This window comes from Acanthopagrus latus, chromosome 22 (genome assembly GCF_904848185.1).
Source record: "Acanthopagrus latus isolate v.2019 chromosome 22, fAcaLat1.1, whole genome shotgun sequence".
In the NCBI taxonomy this organism is placed as follows: Eukaryota; Metazoa; Chordata; class Actinopteri; order Spariformes; family Sparidae; genus Acanthopagrus; species Acanthopagrus latus.
In genome coordinates, this window is record NC_051060.1 from 16582174 (window position 1) to 16597778 (window position 15605).

At 43.1% G+C, this 15605-nt stretch overlaps 1 protein-coding gene across 1 annotated transcript; it reads right to left on the reverse strand.

Moving 5' to 3' along the window:
* Positions 1-567: 567 nt before the first annotated feature.
* Positions 568-14105, reverse strand: si:ch211-203k16.3 (angiopoietin-related protein 7). Its single transcript, XM_037086577.1, has 9 exons — positions 14006-14105; positions 5762-6002; positions 4380-4595; positions 2555-2674; positions 2329-2443; positions 2089-2226; positions 1755-1971; positions 1457-1652; positions 568-1382 (listed from the first exon to the last, which is right to left on the reverse strand). The coding sequence occupies exons 1-9, from the start codon at positions 14059-14061 to the stop codon at positions 1236-1238; spliced, it is 1446 nt and encodes a 481-aa protein (XP_036942472.1). The 5' UTR covers positions 14062-14105; the 3' UTR covers positions 568-1235.
* Between the last annotated feature and the right edge of the window lie 1500 nt (positions 14106-15605).

Sequence of the window (15605 nt, forward strand, 5' to 3'; positions counted from 1 at the left end):
GGCTGTATGAGAGTTTAAAGTGAACGGATTGCAGACGTGCACCTTTTTCTTTTTAAATGGTCTGCTGTGTGACACATGCCTGCTATCTTGACACGAACCTGCCAGTAGGCTAAAGGTCAGTGGAAACCCATGTGTGAAGGTAATTTGAATGTAAGTAACACTTACTGATGCCTCAGATAAACAGCAGTGTGTGTGAAGTCTGATAAGAGTGATAAGAGTTATCTCTGATTTCCACCCGTCAGTCAGAAATATTTGTTATTATGTCTGATACGATGTAAGTGGGATTTTTGAATTATTTTTATGTTCTAACTTGTTTGAGTAACATGGATTCATTATATGTTTAAATGATTGTGTGCTTAAAGCTGAAGTAGACACTTCTAGAGAAAAATAGCTGATCACAAGGCCCCAACTACTTAAGTTATTTAGGAGAATACTGAGACGCTGTTTTGATGTGAAGCTCGTTCCAGTCAGCACCGGGGAGAGAAGATAACTGCTTCTGTGAAGCTGTTGAACATACTGGAATCACTTCACCTTACATTTTGTTGAGAAACAAATCTTTTTTATTGCATCACAGATGGGACACATCTTCTTCAGTGGACTTTGAAAACAGTGTCAATCATAAATCATAAGGTTCCCTCTGCATGAATGCTGGGTGTGTATATATATTTTTTTTCTTAAATTTCCACACATCCAATTTAAAATAAATCAGGACATTAATAAAGGACTGTACGATATGGGCTAGACAGCTGATTTTAAGTCATAAATGGGAGGAAATTCAACATGATCACCTAATCCTGAGGGTTTTATACCACAACCCTTGATATCTTGTATCATCCCATTTCTAATTGAAACACTTTTAATTTCAATCAAATATTACACAATAGATTAAATTCATAGCCATACTTCATTCATAGTTTCTTAATTTTTTTTTTTTTTTGGCTGGGTTGCTAACAGTGTGTGTCAAAATATCAAACTAAAAGATACAAAATAGACGTAGAAAATGAGGAAGAACTCTCTTCCAACAGACTGAATGAAAAATGTCCCAAAAAGAACTCTACAGTATAAAGTGTTTTTTGGAGAATATACAGCAGAAAAAAAAAAACGAGTCCACAGTTTCGAGAACACTTGAGTTCTCTAAGTTCTCTCCAACTTCCAGGTCAGCGTGTAGGTTGACTCTCAACAGAAACAGTCATTTGCTTCCTTCCTGATGAGCTCTGTCATCGTCACCCATGGGCTCAGGGTGACAGACGGGTTCTGAAGCTGCGTGGCCGGATCATCATGCTGACTTTGCGCAGGGAGTAATAGTCAGAGTCTTTCCAGGAGTACCAAACGATGCCGTCAGGACCCAGCGGCCCCCGGCCTTTAGGGGTGTAGTGGCCTCCCTGCGGGATCAGAAAGTGTTTAAACGCTCTTGATTTTTAAAGAATGAACTGAAGAGCTGTCTGTGTGCACTTACCCTGTAGTAGACTCCATTGAGGTTGGCGTAGAAGCACTGGTTGTACCACCAGCCGCCGTGGGAGATCTCTGCGCAGATGTTGCCACTGTCAGGGGTGCTGAAGCCCTGCTTGTCGTGGTACCAGCTGAAAGAGTCCTGCACCGTCCCGCTGAAGCCCGACACATGGAGGCGGTATTGATGCTCCTCGTCTTCCACACTGCAGGAGGAAGAACAGCAGGGAATTATACAAGAGATACATGCTGGTTGTGCATGTTTTTGGGTTGTTTTTTTTTTTTGCCAACTGGTGCATGACAGTGACCTGAAGCTCTGGTAGAGGGCGTGTTTGTGCTTGTTGCTCCAGTCCTCCAGGTGGATGCGGAGGCTGTAGTCTCCCTGGGTGCTCAGCTCATGTATGTGTTCGTTGCCCAGCCAGAACTCCGAGTGCAGGTCGCCGAAACCGTCCTTGTACTCCCTCCAGCTGCGGTCGAAGCTCACAGAGCCGTCAACACGCCGCTGGATCACCGTCCAGCCACCACCTGAAGGGGAAAAAGAATGGAAAGCATCTTGTTTCTCATCTGGGATACAGATGCTGCAGCACACCTGGAGTCAATGCTCCTCCATCCTTGCCAACACAACTTCTGCTCCTGACTCACCGTCCGTGTCCATATCGCAGTAGACCTCCACAGACATGCCGGCCAGCGACGGCACCACTGTGTAGAGACCTGATCTCCTCACTCCATTGTAGTAGATGGAGGCACAGTCAATGGGACAGTTCCTCACATGCTGGATCTCTGAAAATATGAGACAGGGGTCAGTTGGAGTAAATCACCAATAGGAGTTTAATGCCCTCTACTGTCAGATTACGTGTACTGCATGTTTGTGAGGGGGAGTACCCGGGTGCAGAGCCTCCTGAGCGTTCATCAGGGAGTTGGGCCGGACGATGTTGATCAAGCAGCCAGGGTGGCTTTTCACTTTGTCCAGCAAGAGTGTCAGATTGTGGAGCTGGCTCTGCACAGAGATGTGAAACAATCAGAAACCACCCGGTGCACGCTTCCGTATCTTCATCCACACACGCCTTACACTCATTAAGTGAAATAGTGCTCCTCATGACGGGTGTACCTGGAGGTCCAGGATCAGCGTGCCCTGCAGGTGCAGCAGGGTGGTGGCCTCGGCATAGTGAACCTCCATCTCATGGAAACGCTGCTCCAAGGAGGTGTTCAAGTGCATCCTCTCTCCACTCTGACGGCATACATTCAAATACACATCAAACATCATCAGTTTCAGTCACATGATATCGTTATTCGTCATTAATAAGAGGAACAGTGGCAGATTTTAAGATACTGCAATATTGAACTGAAGTTAATCAAGGGTTAAACATAAAGTAAGAGACCAGGTTGAATTATCTTTTTATGTTTTGTGTGAAAGTCTTACATTTTGGCTTTTCAAGGACAGAAACATGCACAGAGAGATTAATTCTGCTTTCCTTCAGTTGTCTGAGCTGCTTTATGTTTTGCACAGTGGTGCAGTGCAGCATTTCACTCCTTTTCCCTGCTTGTCACACTTTGTTTTGCTCATATTCTATATGGACCAGAATTGCAATTTTTGCGTGGTTATCATTCTTAAAGTACACTTTGGATTTGTTTGTACTTAACTTGAATACTCACATTTAATGATTTTAACACTTGGAAGCAAATACTGTATTGTACTATTTACTCCAATACAGTTATTTGATAGCTTTAGTTACCACAGATTCAGATTAGCAATGCAAAATATAAATCAACTTGTAAATTATAATAGATTATTGTGGGTTAAGCTTCCCAACAGAATGTCACATTTCTAGAATAAGCTCTAAATGTGTCAGCTGCAACATCAAAGTTAGGAAGTTCTGTATGTTTTGGTGCCGATTCTGATACTTTTACTCAAGCAAAAGCAAGGTTTTGAATGCACGAGTATCTTTCACTTGAGTAAAACATCTGAATACTTCATCACGGCTGCTGATCTGTTGCATATGTAAAGAATGACGGTGAACAACCTTGCTGAACCCCTGGCTTGACTCCTTTTCTGTTATCTGTAGCTCAACAGACTGCGGGCCTTTAACTGCCAGCCGAGTTTATTCATCTATCTGCACCCACACTGAAGCTCCACCATGTAACGTCTGCCTGCGCTCTCCGCACAAAAAGTACTAAAACATAAATCCAGACTTCACAATGTGGTCTATTCCTAGCCAGGACATGGAGGATAACACTAACTCCCATTACCTCTGCCTCCTGTCCACATGTCAACAAACACAACACCTGAACTTCCCTCCCTCCCACGCTGCCATCTTTGGCCACCGACACATCCAGCTGAGAGTAGTTTGTATTGGCTCACCGCTTGAGATGCATGAAGCGGCACGTGGAGGAGTAGGAGGCTAATCCTGTTAGTGACTAAGGTCAAGGACACGCTGGGGAGGAGGGGGTGAAGCTACTTTGATGACCAGGCAGCCACGTTTACAGTGCAGGGCTGAGCGTGCAATTAACGCTGATGTGTTTCCTGTGTCAACACAGTGTTTTTGATCACAGTTTGTGTTTGTTAGTTTTTTTTGTATTCACAAGTGTTTAGCAAAGCTGACTCCTGTGGATGTTAAAATTCAAACCACGTTCAAGACTTGTTTGATCAAATATTCATGCTGGTTCGACTGAATGATGCTGAGCAGGGGAAATACAAGAAAAAAGAAAAAGTGGGTTTTTCTTTTTATGTCTTGCTTTGAAAAGTTAGATTTGATGCCACAGAGGAGCACACAAGAGCAGAATACATCTACTGAGTTCTGTCACGTGTCTGGAGGAAGAAGATGACGTCACAATGTCATAACGTCCCAGTGATCTCCACCTGGGCCGAGGCAAACGCTCAGAGCGGTTGACGGGATTGTTGCCGCTGGGTCTGCCTAGTCCCCATGAGGCCTCACCTGCAGCTCGAGGACTTTGATGCGGTGCCGGTGGTTCCTCAGCTCCTCCTGCAGCTCGGAGATGGTCTCCTTCAGCGCCGCAATCTGCTGCTTCCTCTCCTCGTTCTCGTGCAGCCAATAGGAGACCTCGTCCGTGCAGCGGAACATGTCGGGGCACTTCTGCTCGTCCAGCTGTGGCAGCGTGGCCACCAGCCGGCACATGCCGTCCTCCATCATCTGTGAGATGGAGGAGATTTTAATGAAAAGGGACTTCTTGAACGACCCCTGACTTGCAGGTCTTTCTGGTAACGGGAATACATGTTTTCATCAATGGCCATAAGTGGGATTAAGTAACCAGAGCCTCCAATGGATTGTTCCCCAAAGATTCAAAAATTAACTGCAGCAGTCCTGAACCTGATATAATCAGTAGTTACTGAATAGTGCAGGTACTTATTAATCACTGAGTTTTTGTAAACATTTTTTATATCCTTGTTAATCATCATTCCAGGGCTGGCAATGGCAATTTGCACAGACATGAATATTTCCCACCGGATGCATCTGACTGCCTCTTTGACTTTTCCTGTAAAGCCACCATTTGTTCAGCCCAAGTCACATTTGAGAAAAAGAAAAGAAATGTGCGATTAGATCATAATTACGCTGTCAAGGATTTCTTCCTTCCATTACATACACCTGTACTGTGGTGTGTGCAGTACAGGTACACTCATAGTGCTGTACAACAAGTCAGCTTTCACACGTTTGCTCTCTGGTGGCAGAGGCTGGGCCTCCTGAGCCACGCAATGATCTGACCAAACCCTGAGCATATTTGCATTGTCAATATCGTTTAGCTCAAAGCAGCACTGTGTCTGCAGCCTCACAGAGCTGCTAGTGTGGCTCTTGACTGTTGCCAGAGATATTTGCTCCTGGCAGCAGATCAAATGCAAAGCAGGGCATCTTGTTTTCCTTGAATTAAGTTTTTCTTCTTTCTAAGTGCATTAATGATATACACGACCCTCACATTTATCCTGTGACTATCTGGAATGGGCCTGACGCCGACGTCGGGAACCCCTCGACTAAACTATCAAGCTATACCTAAAGTAGATAAACTAGCTACAACAGCAGGATAGTTCAGTATTTACTATCTAATAATAGTATGAATAATAATGTATCCGTATATTAATATATATCAGTACTTTTACTGGACTTTTACATGTCATGAAGTATATCTTAGTTGTGGTTGAGTCCAGGATACGCGTACTTCCTCCTCCACTGCTGTCCTGCGGGTTAAATGATGGATTCCTAACCAAGCATTACATTAATAGAGTAATAGAGCTGAGAGGCTCTTTCACAGAGCTGACACATCTTGTTCAGCGAACATCACTTTCAGGCCATTTAGAGTAAACTACCTGGTTACTGTACTCTCCACACTGGGATCCTCCACCATTGCGCTGGTTCGTAGTGCCCAGGTTGTCTGCTGTGGCCTCTGGAAGCAACATGATGAGGATACAGAGAGCAGAGCACACACTCCAGCCGGGAGGGTTGGTTAAGGGCAGGAGAGACATGGCTGCCGCCCGGTTAGTCTGTTCCCGTCTTGTGATTGGAACACTGGAGGGTGTGCTGCACCATGCGAGGCTCTGATGGCTCTTCCTATTAGACAAAAATAAAGTATCATGCTCCTGTTATCGGATAAAGTATGCCATCCAGACACCTTCAGGCACACAGAGTCATGTTCTTTCTGTCTCTTACATCAGACATGTTGAGTCCCAAGCAAGTCCTGAGTCATTTTTTCTTTGACAGGTCAGGCCACAGGTCTAGTTAAGTCAATTCCTTAGTTAAGCCAAGTCAAGTCGCCTTTTATACTCATCCAAGATAAACCAGTCTTACCTGCAGTGTCCTGTCTTCATACAAAGACAGGACAAAGAGAAGATATTACTCCATCTCTGATAATGAGATTATTGGCCAGTTTGTCCAACCTGTTCAATTATTTATGTAATCAAATAAGAAAAAAAAATATTATTAAAGCTTATTTACTTGTTCAGATGGAATATTCCCTCCCCATCACTTTTAAACAGTGACATGCAAGAACAAGACTAAAATAAAACGGAACTGAAAGCATCAAATAAACATAGACGAGTCATTTTTTTCATCACGGCTCAAGTCAAATCAAATCACAAGTCTTTAACTTCCAGGTCAAGTTGCAAGTCATCAGACCAATGACTCACATCTGCATCTCTGTATAGACTAACGATCATTTTCATTGTTAATTAAACTGTTGTTTGTTTTCAAGATTAATCCACAAGGTGTTTGGGCAAAAAAAAAAAAAAAAAAAAAAATCAGAAAGTGGGGAAAAATGTTGGTCGGCGCTTCCCAAAGCCCCAGATGACGTCCTCAAACCCAAAGATATTCAGTTTACAGAGGCATAAAAACCCAGAAAATATTCACATTTTTAGAAGTTGGAATCAGAGAATTTGGACTTCCTTCTCTAAAAAAAACAACTCAAAATTGAATGTCAAAATGGTTTGCGATTATTGTAATAGTTGACATCTCATCAATTAAAGCTACATTGTGTAGAAACTGCCATTTTGTGGAATTTGATGTCCCCCCACAGTTTCTAAGTGCAACAACACTGTTGTATATACTAATCCCATGTGTGTAACAATTTGTCGGCGCTGACTGCAAACAAAACTCATTACGTCATTACAACCTTGCGTGTTGAAACCTCGTATGTTGAAGTAAACATGTCTGTAACACTGTGATCCGATCCTCTCACTGACGTTACAGCAAGTCATAGCTCCGCGAAGTGGCCCTTTAGAGAAGAGACGCCATCATTCACCCTGTCACAGCACACTGTACCATCAACATGGCTGTGAAGTGAAAAAGTAACATAATGTTGCTTTAAGGAGCTGGAATCAGAGAATTGGGTGATCAGTCTTTCGTTGGCGGCTCATCAATTAATAGTTGCAGTTCTGCGCCTTCACACACACACACACACACACATAAGCTAGGCATGCGCCACCTGCTCATGAAGCCAAACTGAATTAGGAGGAAGCCTTCAGGTTTTTAGCTTCACACACACATCCTGATCAAAATGCAGCAAACAGAGCAGAGGGTGTGTGTCTGTGTGTACTCACCCCGGTTACAGACCACCTTCTACCCCATACCCGGCCCATCTCAGGCCGAGGGGTTCTCTCCATGGTCTTCTTCTCCCTCTCTCCTTCCCTTCCTGTGCCTCTCTCTCCCTCTCTCTCTTTCTCTCTCTCTCTCTATCTCTCTCTCTCTCCCTCTCCCTCTCACCCTATCAGTGGTGACATCTTAGTCCCATAATCCAGCTCTAAGAGGATTCACAATGAGTGAGGCATGGAGGAAACATTCAGAGAGGAAGGCCATAATAAAATAATTGTGAAAAGATGAGAGGAGAATGCTGCAAAATGGATTGTCAGGCGATATCAGCAATATATATATATATATATATATATATATATATATATATATATATATATATATATATATATATATATATATATATATATATATAAGCATGTTGCTTTTAAATCACACAGTTGTCTTTATTTGTTACGTCGAATACTTTTGGCAATACAAACACATTTCATGCTCTCAAGCTTTTTGATTATTACTTGAAGTTGCATCTGATTCTGTTAGAGACCCTGTACAGAAAGAAAATAACTTTTTTCAAAAAAAAAAGGAGTACACTCCTGCTGGAGAACTAAATGCACATATGTTGTATGCATCACAGAAACGCCAACATACATCTGTGCCTCCAGGCACAATAATCCTCCTCAAAGCTAGTGCTAATGAAGGCTGATGTGAGTGGGAGTGTGAGAGGGGTGCTGATCCTATTACAGCAGCCAAGCTGCTCTTTACATCCTCAGGCCCTCGACTGGGGCTCCACAAGCATCGTCCTGCCGACTGTAAGGAAAACTGAATGCATTAAAGCATAATTATTATTATTATTTTTTTAATGGAGCAATAATGTAATGGCTATTCAATACACTGTCATAAATAAACCCCCAATCAGCTGTCAACAATGCGACTGTGACTGTATTGATTTGAAACAGTAGCTGAGGCAACTCTCTCTCTCTCTCTCTCTCTCTCTCTCACTGTACTTTGTCCTTAAAGAGGCCCCCGCAGAGGAAAAACAACAAAGCGGGCCAATCCGTCTGATATTTTCAAAGGATTCTGCACATCACACAGAGGGCAGGGTGGCGATGCGTTGCGAATCTGATGCACATAAACTGAACTCCACTTATAAAACTCGCAGGGATATGAAACACTCTGCGTGAGAAGAAGTTTTCCCCGCTGTTGTACCTGATGGCGTCACACGGTGGCACCATGCAACAAGCCGAATTACCTGCAGGCCTTGACCGGGCGAGATAATGAGCTTTTCACAACCGGAGTGCCCCAGAGAAACAACAAATAACTCATCAGAATCACAAGGCGGAAAGAGAAAGAAGCTGCTGCTGGACAGAAGACAATGAAAAGAGCAGGAGGCTCAAAGAATCACACGGAGCAGACTTGATGCAGAAAGATCTGTCGACTGTTTGAGTTGTTTAATGTGTAGATGTTGGTGATTTGGTGCCAGAACTGAGGCTGTTCAATTGAAAAGCTTCATCAAGTTTAGAAGTTTAGAAGTTTCCTTTTTTCAAGAATCCCTGTATAAATTACTATCATGGTGCAACATGTGAAGACCTGAGAGGACATGAGGGCAGCAGGTATTTCAGTCCCTTTTTCCGGGCAACATGACTCGTGTGTCGAACATAGTGGGTCTGAATTGATCTCTCCTCCTCTGACTAACAATGCAGGACCTTTTGTTGGAGGGCTAACTGCCTGCGTCGTACCAGGAGACTAATTACGTGTAACTATGGATGCAAATATCGACCACACGGGGGTGAAATTAGTAAGGGTGAGCAGTTGTTGCTCTAAACTGTTGCAGAGTGAGGATGTCGTGTGTTGCTATGAGAGATTAAAGCGAGAATAATCACACAAACCAAGCGAATTGTCCGCGCTCTCACACGCAGCATGTTACTCCTTTTAATGTGCTTGTATTTTTGTGCAGTGCACCTACACACCGCCTCCATCATAACTTTGAGGGAGAACGCATCTCATCCTTCCAGCAGGTCCCAGAAAACCGAAAAATCTCTGCATTGAGCACCGCAGACGGTGGCGGCTCGACACCTTAATGTCTGATGTCTCTGTTTCCTTTGTTATCCATCTGTATGTGCACATATCTGCCTTTATTTGCAGCCAGTCTTAGGATCCAAACAGACACACTGAATGCTGAAAGACACCGGGTGTGTTCTGAACCGCATACTTTTGCGTTTTGCTTTTTGTCCCCACGAGAGTTGCCCTGACAAAGTGCGCTGAAATAACCATTCCTCCTTGTGGAGAGGTGAAGGATTGATCAGTGTGGGATTGTCTTTTGAATTATTCAATACAAAAAGATAGAACAACAGAGTCGATCTAGGTTCTGGGTGAGTGCACAGATGGTCGTAGTTTATAGAATACGCTGACAATTGGACAAAAGGGAGGTTTAGGGCGGGAAGATGAGATGGCCTTGACAAAACCACAGTGCCTACGGCGAACTGATAAGTGTGCCGAGAGCTGAGTGTTTATTCTACATCCACATATTTCTCATAAATTAACCAGGGTCACCAGCTCGCCCCGAGTCAGATCGTAACTTACACATATTTAAAGGACTCAGGTCAGAGGGTAATGATAACGTGTACGGGGGCGGATGATGATACATTCTGCCGGTACACAAAGTACACTTCATCGTCGCAGTGCACCTTGAACTTTGATCCTCTTGCTCCTATAACTGTGCAGCCTCGGGAATGAAGAGCACAAAGAACATAGAAATTGCGCTCAAGTGTGCTTTCATCATCATTCATCAACGTCTGTCACCGAGCTGTCAACTGTGCGCTGTATCTTATTATTATATAACTGTGTGACACACCGTGACATATGTCAGAGGATTGTGGGTCGGAATAGCTGGAAAAGCATGCTGGTTCGCAGCGCCTCAAACTGTGACCGGATTCAGTAGGACATCCTGGTGTTTTTTTGCATACAGCATATTACATACTTTGTTATGCAACGTGCTAAATCGTTTTCTGGCATACCAAATTGTAGTATGGGTATTGGAAGGCAGGAAGACTCAATAGAGCCTTTCCATGTCTTTTTGACTTGTCAAGGGTGGAAAATCACGGGTGAAATTTATAAAAATCATCATGGCTGGATGCTGGTTAAACGTTATCGGTCACACCTGTGCCTTTCCTGCCCTGACATGTCAAAATGTCTGCCGCATAAAGGCACCATGGGGATTGCTGGTCAGGGACAGGTGAGACAAATCAGGGCAGCTACAGAGGACAAGAGGGTGACAAAGTCAGGAAGCAAAGCACGATTCATCAGGGGGACACCTACAAAACAAAACAGGAAATTAACAACGCTACCTGACACCAAAGCCAATAAATTATCAATTTAACCAGAGGGGATTCTGTGTGAGCCAGTTTGCGTTGACCCCCTGTATCTCCCAGCATAACAATGCGCTTCTCTCTCTCTTTTTATAAACATTTAATGAACCCTTGAGGGCTATTTCATTTCAGAGACAAACTACGTGTTCACTCCACACTGACGTCAGTGCATAACAAAGTCAGTGTTCAGAGCTGAGAGGCTCAGTGTGATTCAGAAGATGACCTACAGGCCATTTTACTAGATAGAACAACTTGAAGTCCCTGTTCAGTGCCTGGATGGCCCTCAATGAGAAAATGCTTCATACCTTAATGATAAAGGAAACCAGATGAATGTTTACAGATTTAATTAATTGTTTCCACGAGCCCTCAGCACTGTGACCCGCACACTTAACCTGCTGCTCTCCAATCGAGCCACGCCAGCTGTTTGAAGGCAGTCAGAGGCTTTGAGAATCTGTATCGATCAATCAGTCAATATCTGGCGGTCAATGCCAATCAGGATGCATCTGCTGTCTGCAGCACTCCTGGGACTGATCTTTGTCTGCAGCACATACCACTGCATCAGACAGCGAACTCATCATGATGCAACCGTATCCATCAGACGCTCACTCACATGCACACACTGATAACAGATGCCACCGTGATATCCTTCTCTCCTCCACCGCCTCTCTGATTTGCATTAAAAAAAACCTGAGGGCTTCATCCTCCTCTGCAGCGACCGCTAATTACAGTCCACCTCGCAAACGACACCTACCCTCATTTACCATGTCACCTGTGTGGTGGCGGATTCATCAAGCATGTCGCCGCCTCTGTCTCAATGACTCGCCTGAAGGGAGACTTAACCCCTTCGCGGAGGAGGATGTTCACCCGCCAGCTCAGGCATCTACAGCCTCAGAAGGCTCACGTCTAAATTTGTTCTAAAAGTCAGGAAAATCAACAAATACAAACAGAAACAAATATGGGGCCTACACTACCCACAATGCAACTTAGCCACTGAGTAACATCACCGGAGGCAGATTATCAGAATACATGCAGGTTCTTCTGGAGCCACAACAGACTTTCTACTACTTTTTACTACATATGCAGTTAGTCCTCCTCAAGACCTGTGATCACACTTTAACATGGAAAATTGGTGGAGTTACCCTTTAAATGATCATTCTCCATCTGTGTTTTGACCATGAGTGACCCTTTTAAAACACTAGGCATGGTAAAAATTGATTAAACACAGCAGAAGTATAACTAATTTGTATTCCTAATTGTTAAAACTACTTTCGAAATGCAGATCTAATTGTGAGAAAATGTAACGCTTCATGTCTTCTTGGGCTTAGAGCTGATTTGTTACATTATACATTATAAACACAGCAGGGCTCCCTCCAGCTCCATCCCTCCTTCCCATCTCCTCGTGTTTTGCCGTTTGGATCTCCAGAGGACATAGCCGGCTCGACCTTCGCTTCACAGAACAGAAACAGCATTTCACACGTACAGTACTGCTCATCCTGAACCGACACACCGGGGGGACTCTGTGTGTGTGTGCATATGAGCGTGTGTGTGTGTGTGTGTATGTGTGTGTGCTGCACACCAGTGGGACCACGTGAGAGCAGACAGGTTTGACAGACTTGGCAAACGAGCATCTCTGACTTTACATCAACACCGAGATTTTAACGTACAGGTTCGCTCACCCCGTCATGGTCATGCCTTGTTCAATAATGCAGCCGCTTTTCAACCCACAGATAAAGAGAAGGCACTGAGTGCAGAGAAACAAGACAAATCCAGTACAGACATAATCACTCCATGAATGAATAGTTAATGGACAGGATCTGTTTAGAAGAGGGGGGCATCAGTTCAAGTCAGACCACTCATCATGTAAAAGGAGGATCAAATACAATCCCCAGAAAACGAGGCAGGTCCTCAAGGTTAATTGTGTTTTTTGTCAAGATTAAAATCAATATACTTGTGTTGTATTTTGAAAAAGCACTTATGAACGTCTCTCTGAGCTAATATCAAAAACAAAAACCAAAAGTGAAATAACAGATGGGCCACCGATCATCCAAGTGGTCTTTCGTCAGACTCTTTTAACTGCTTTAGAAAAAACTGATTTCAAGTGAAAACTGTTCAATAGAAGTGTCTGTTCTGACTTTCCCTCAGATGATTACTGCAGACAGTTCTAAATTATTTCATTACATTTTGAGATCTTTTTCCCTGTAATGTCTGAAACTTACAAATGAGTTTCTTTTAAAATGTGAACTGAAATCAAGGTCTACATGCAGGATGAAGATTGAAGTTCATTAAGATAAAAAAGGCAGTGATGTGGAATTTAAGGAAGAATTTTAGTTAGTTAACTTTAGTTAGCATTTTTCTAACGAGACAGCACTCAAATAAATGTATGAATATACAACCGTAATGCCCTAATGTTAGCTAGCTAGCATTGGTAATGTTAACGAGTGTTAGCAATGTAAACTAGTCCACAAACTGGCAACCATCTGAAGTTGTAGGGGTGGAATGCAACATTGAAAAAAACATGCTCACAATTGCTAGGTTTACATGCTAACATTTAGCCGGTACAATATTTATTTTGTTCACCATCTTAGTTTATCATGGTAGCATGCTAACATTTGATAATTCGCAGTTGAGGCTGATGCTAATATCATTATTCTTGCCGGTGTTTAGCTGTAAACCAAAGTTCTGGACATGTTAATTTTTTGACCTGTTGATGGCGTTAAAGTTAAGGGTAAACACAGTGATAAAAATTCCTCCCAAGAGAAGCAAGACTGTCTGTAACAAATTTCAGTAAAAAGCGTTGTGGCAGTTGGAGAGATATTTCAGCCTAGACCCAATTGTTAGACTCAACATCGGGCTGGCGGATGTTATCACGGTGCTAGCTAACGGCTAAAACTACAACACAAACGAATCCTGAGCAACCACAACTTGTTCTCGGATTCTTAGAAGAGGGCTATTTTTGACTCCCGCTGTTTCTATGCCTTATCTTAAATTAGATGAAGGGATGCTGATTGAATAACATGATGGCTGTTTCTGTCCCCACTTGATGCATCCTTGTGCGTCCACATCGCCTCTGGCCAGCTGTAGCGTGAGGACATGCTAAGATGTAACAGCAAAAAAAAACACAAAAAAAATAAAAAGAACAGAAAGGAACTCAAGAGAGAGACTTACACACACTTCGTATGGCCTGGATCAGAGAGACGGAGAGTAATATTGATTTTGATCATTGTAAAGGTTGTGCGAGACCTCAGGCTCCTCAAGGGGTTTAACAGCTGTGGTCAAAGCAGACAGTCAAAACACATCAGTGACCTGCACGGCTTGTTAAATTAACTTGGCTGAACTCAAAAAAATATTCAGCCCTGGCATGAATACTTTCAAGGCTTCTGCTTCCAACCCCAGATGTTCCAGCCTGCACACAGTAACATACACTGTATCTGACATCCTTATTCACAGCGTGTGGCTACTCTTCCAGCAGGATGAGGTCTCGAACACATGTTTAATGAATGTGGAAGCTTTTTCGTGACCCTCCGCTCTCGCTGCCGATGACGTAAGAAAGGACCATGTTTTTTTACGTCAATTGCATTATCCATACTGACTCTCGCACCGCCAGCCCCGCAGATAAGGCTGCCTCCATCCTAACAAACACACAAACACACACAAATTCACTGATAGTGAGGAGGATGACGCAAGAGAAAAAGGTCTTTGAAGAGGAGGAAACACATGGCTACAATGGTAAACCCTGGCAACAGGTGTAGCCCCTCTGCTCAATGCATGTTTCACTTGAAAATCCTGCATTCGTGAATTTGCTTCAAATTAATCTTGTGTTATATTTTACAGCATTATTTATTATTTTATCTGGTAACTACCTTTTAATTAATACCTTTTAATTTAATATCTAGTGAAACAGATTCTCTTGTGCTTACACCAAACACAAAGCTGATGTTCTTGCATGTGTGGTTACATACAAAGCGAGAAAGTATGTATTCAGCTTGAACAAAGAAAGTCTGAGCTGCTGATTGGTGTATGTGGATGACCTGGAGGCAGAACTGGTTCCTTCTGGAGGAATAAACACCTGCAGTCAGACAGTAGACTGCTCTGATTCCCGCTAGCATGAGATCTCAGACCTTGATTATATCTTTATGAGTTCGCCCACTGACATTCCTGTCTGAGTCTGAGTATCTGATTTCAGCCAGGTACACCTTGAAATAATAATAATAATAAAAAAAAAACCTTAGCCAGGGGCCGAATGGAGAAACATTTTTTCTGACTAATTCATGAACACAACTCACCTCAAAGTCTTTTGTTTTGGCTGCGCTCCAGAACTGATCAAAAATGTTTCACCCGGTCATTAATAGTGTCTAAAAATGATGAAGGGATAAAAGCCGTCGACCAGAGTTTGCTTAAATGTTTAAAGCATGCTGCTCCGGTAGCTCATATACGTACTCAAGAGCCTGAAAGACAGACATTTTTCGTATTACTGTATCCAACATGAGCCATGAGTCAGGTCTGAATGTTGAGCAAGTTTGAAACAAACTTTTTGAAATTAGTCAGAATTCATCAGATCAGATCATCATTTGCGAAACTCTTAAATCTGAAAATCTCTGAAAAACTTAGATCGATTTCAACTGTATCTCAACCACAACTTGTCAGCAGCAGCGACCCGTGTAGGGGAAGAGTCAGACCAGAACGGAGGGGAAATGTGCTTTACATCATGAATATACAGAAAGGGAAGGGGAAATGAGAAGACTGTGGGAAAATAACCGTAGTCCCT

What these genes read in the sequence shown, in the direction of transcription:
- si:ch211-203k16.3 (XM_037086577.1), bottom strand. Translation starts at nt 14,061, where the DNA reads ATGATCAAAATCAATATTACTCTCCGTCTCTCTGATCCAGGCCATACG. An exon ending in CCAGGCCATACGAAGTGTGT is followed by an intron (nt 6,003 to 14,005) that starts GTAAGTCTCTCT and finishes TTTGTCTAATAG; the next exon opens with GAAGAGCCATCAGAGCCTCG. An exon ending in CTGCGATATGGACACGGACG is followed by an intron (nt 1,972 to 2,088) that starts GTGAGTCAGGAG and finishes TTTCCCCTTCAG; the next exon opens with GTGGTGGCTGGACGGTGATC.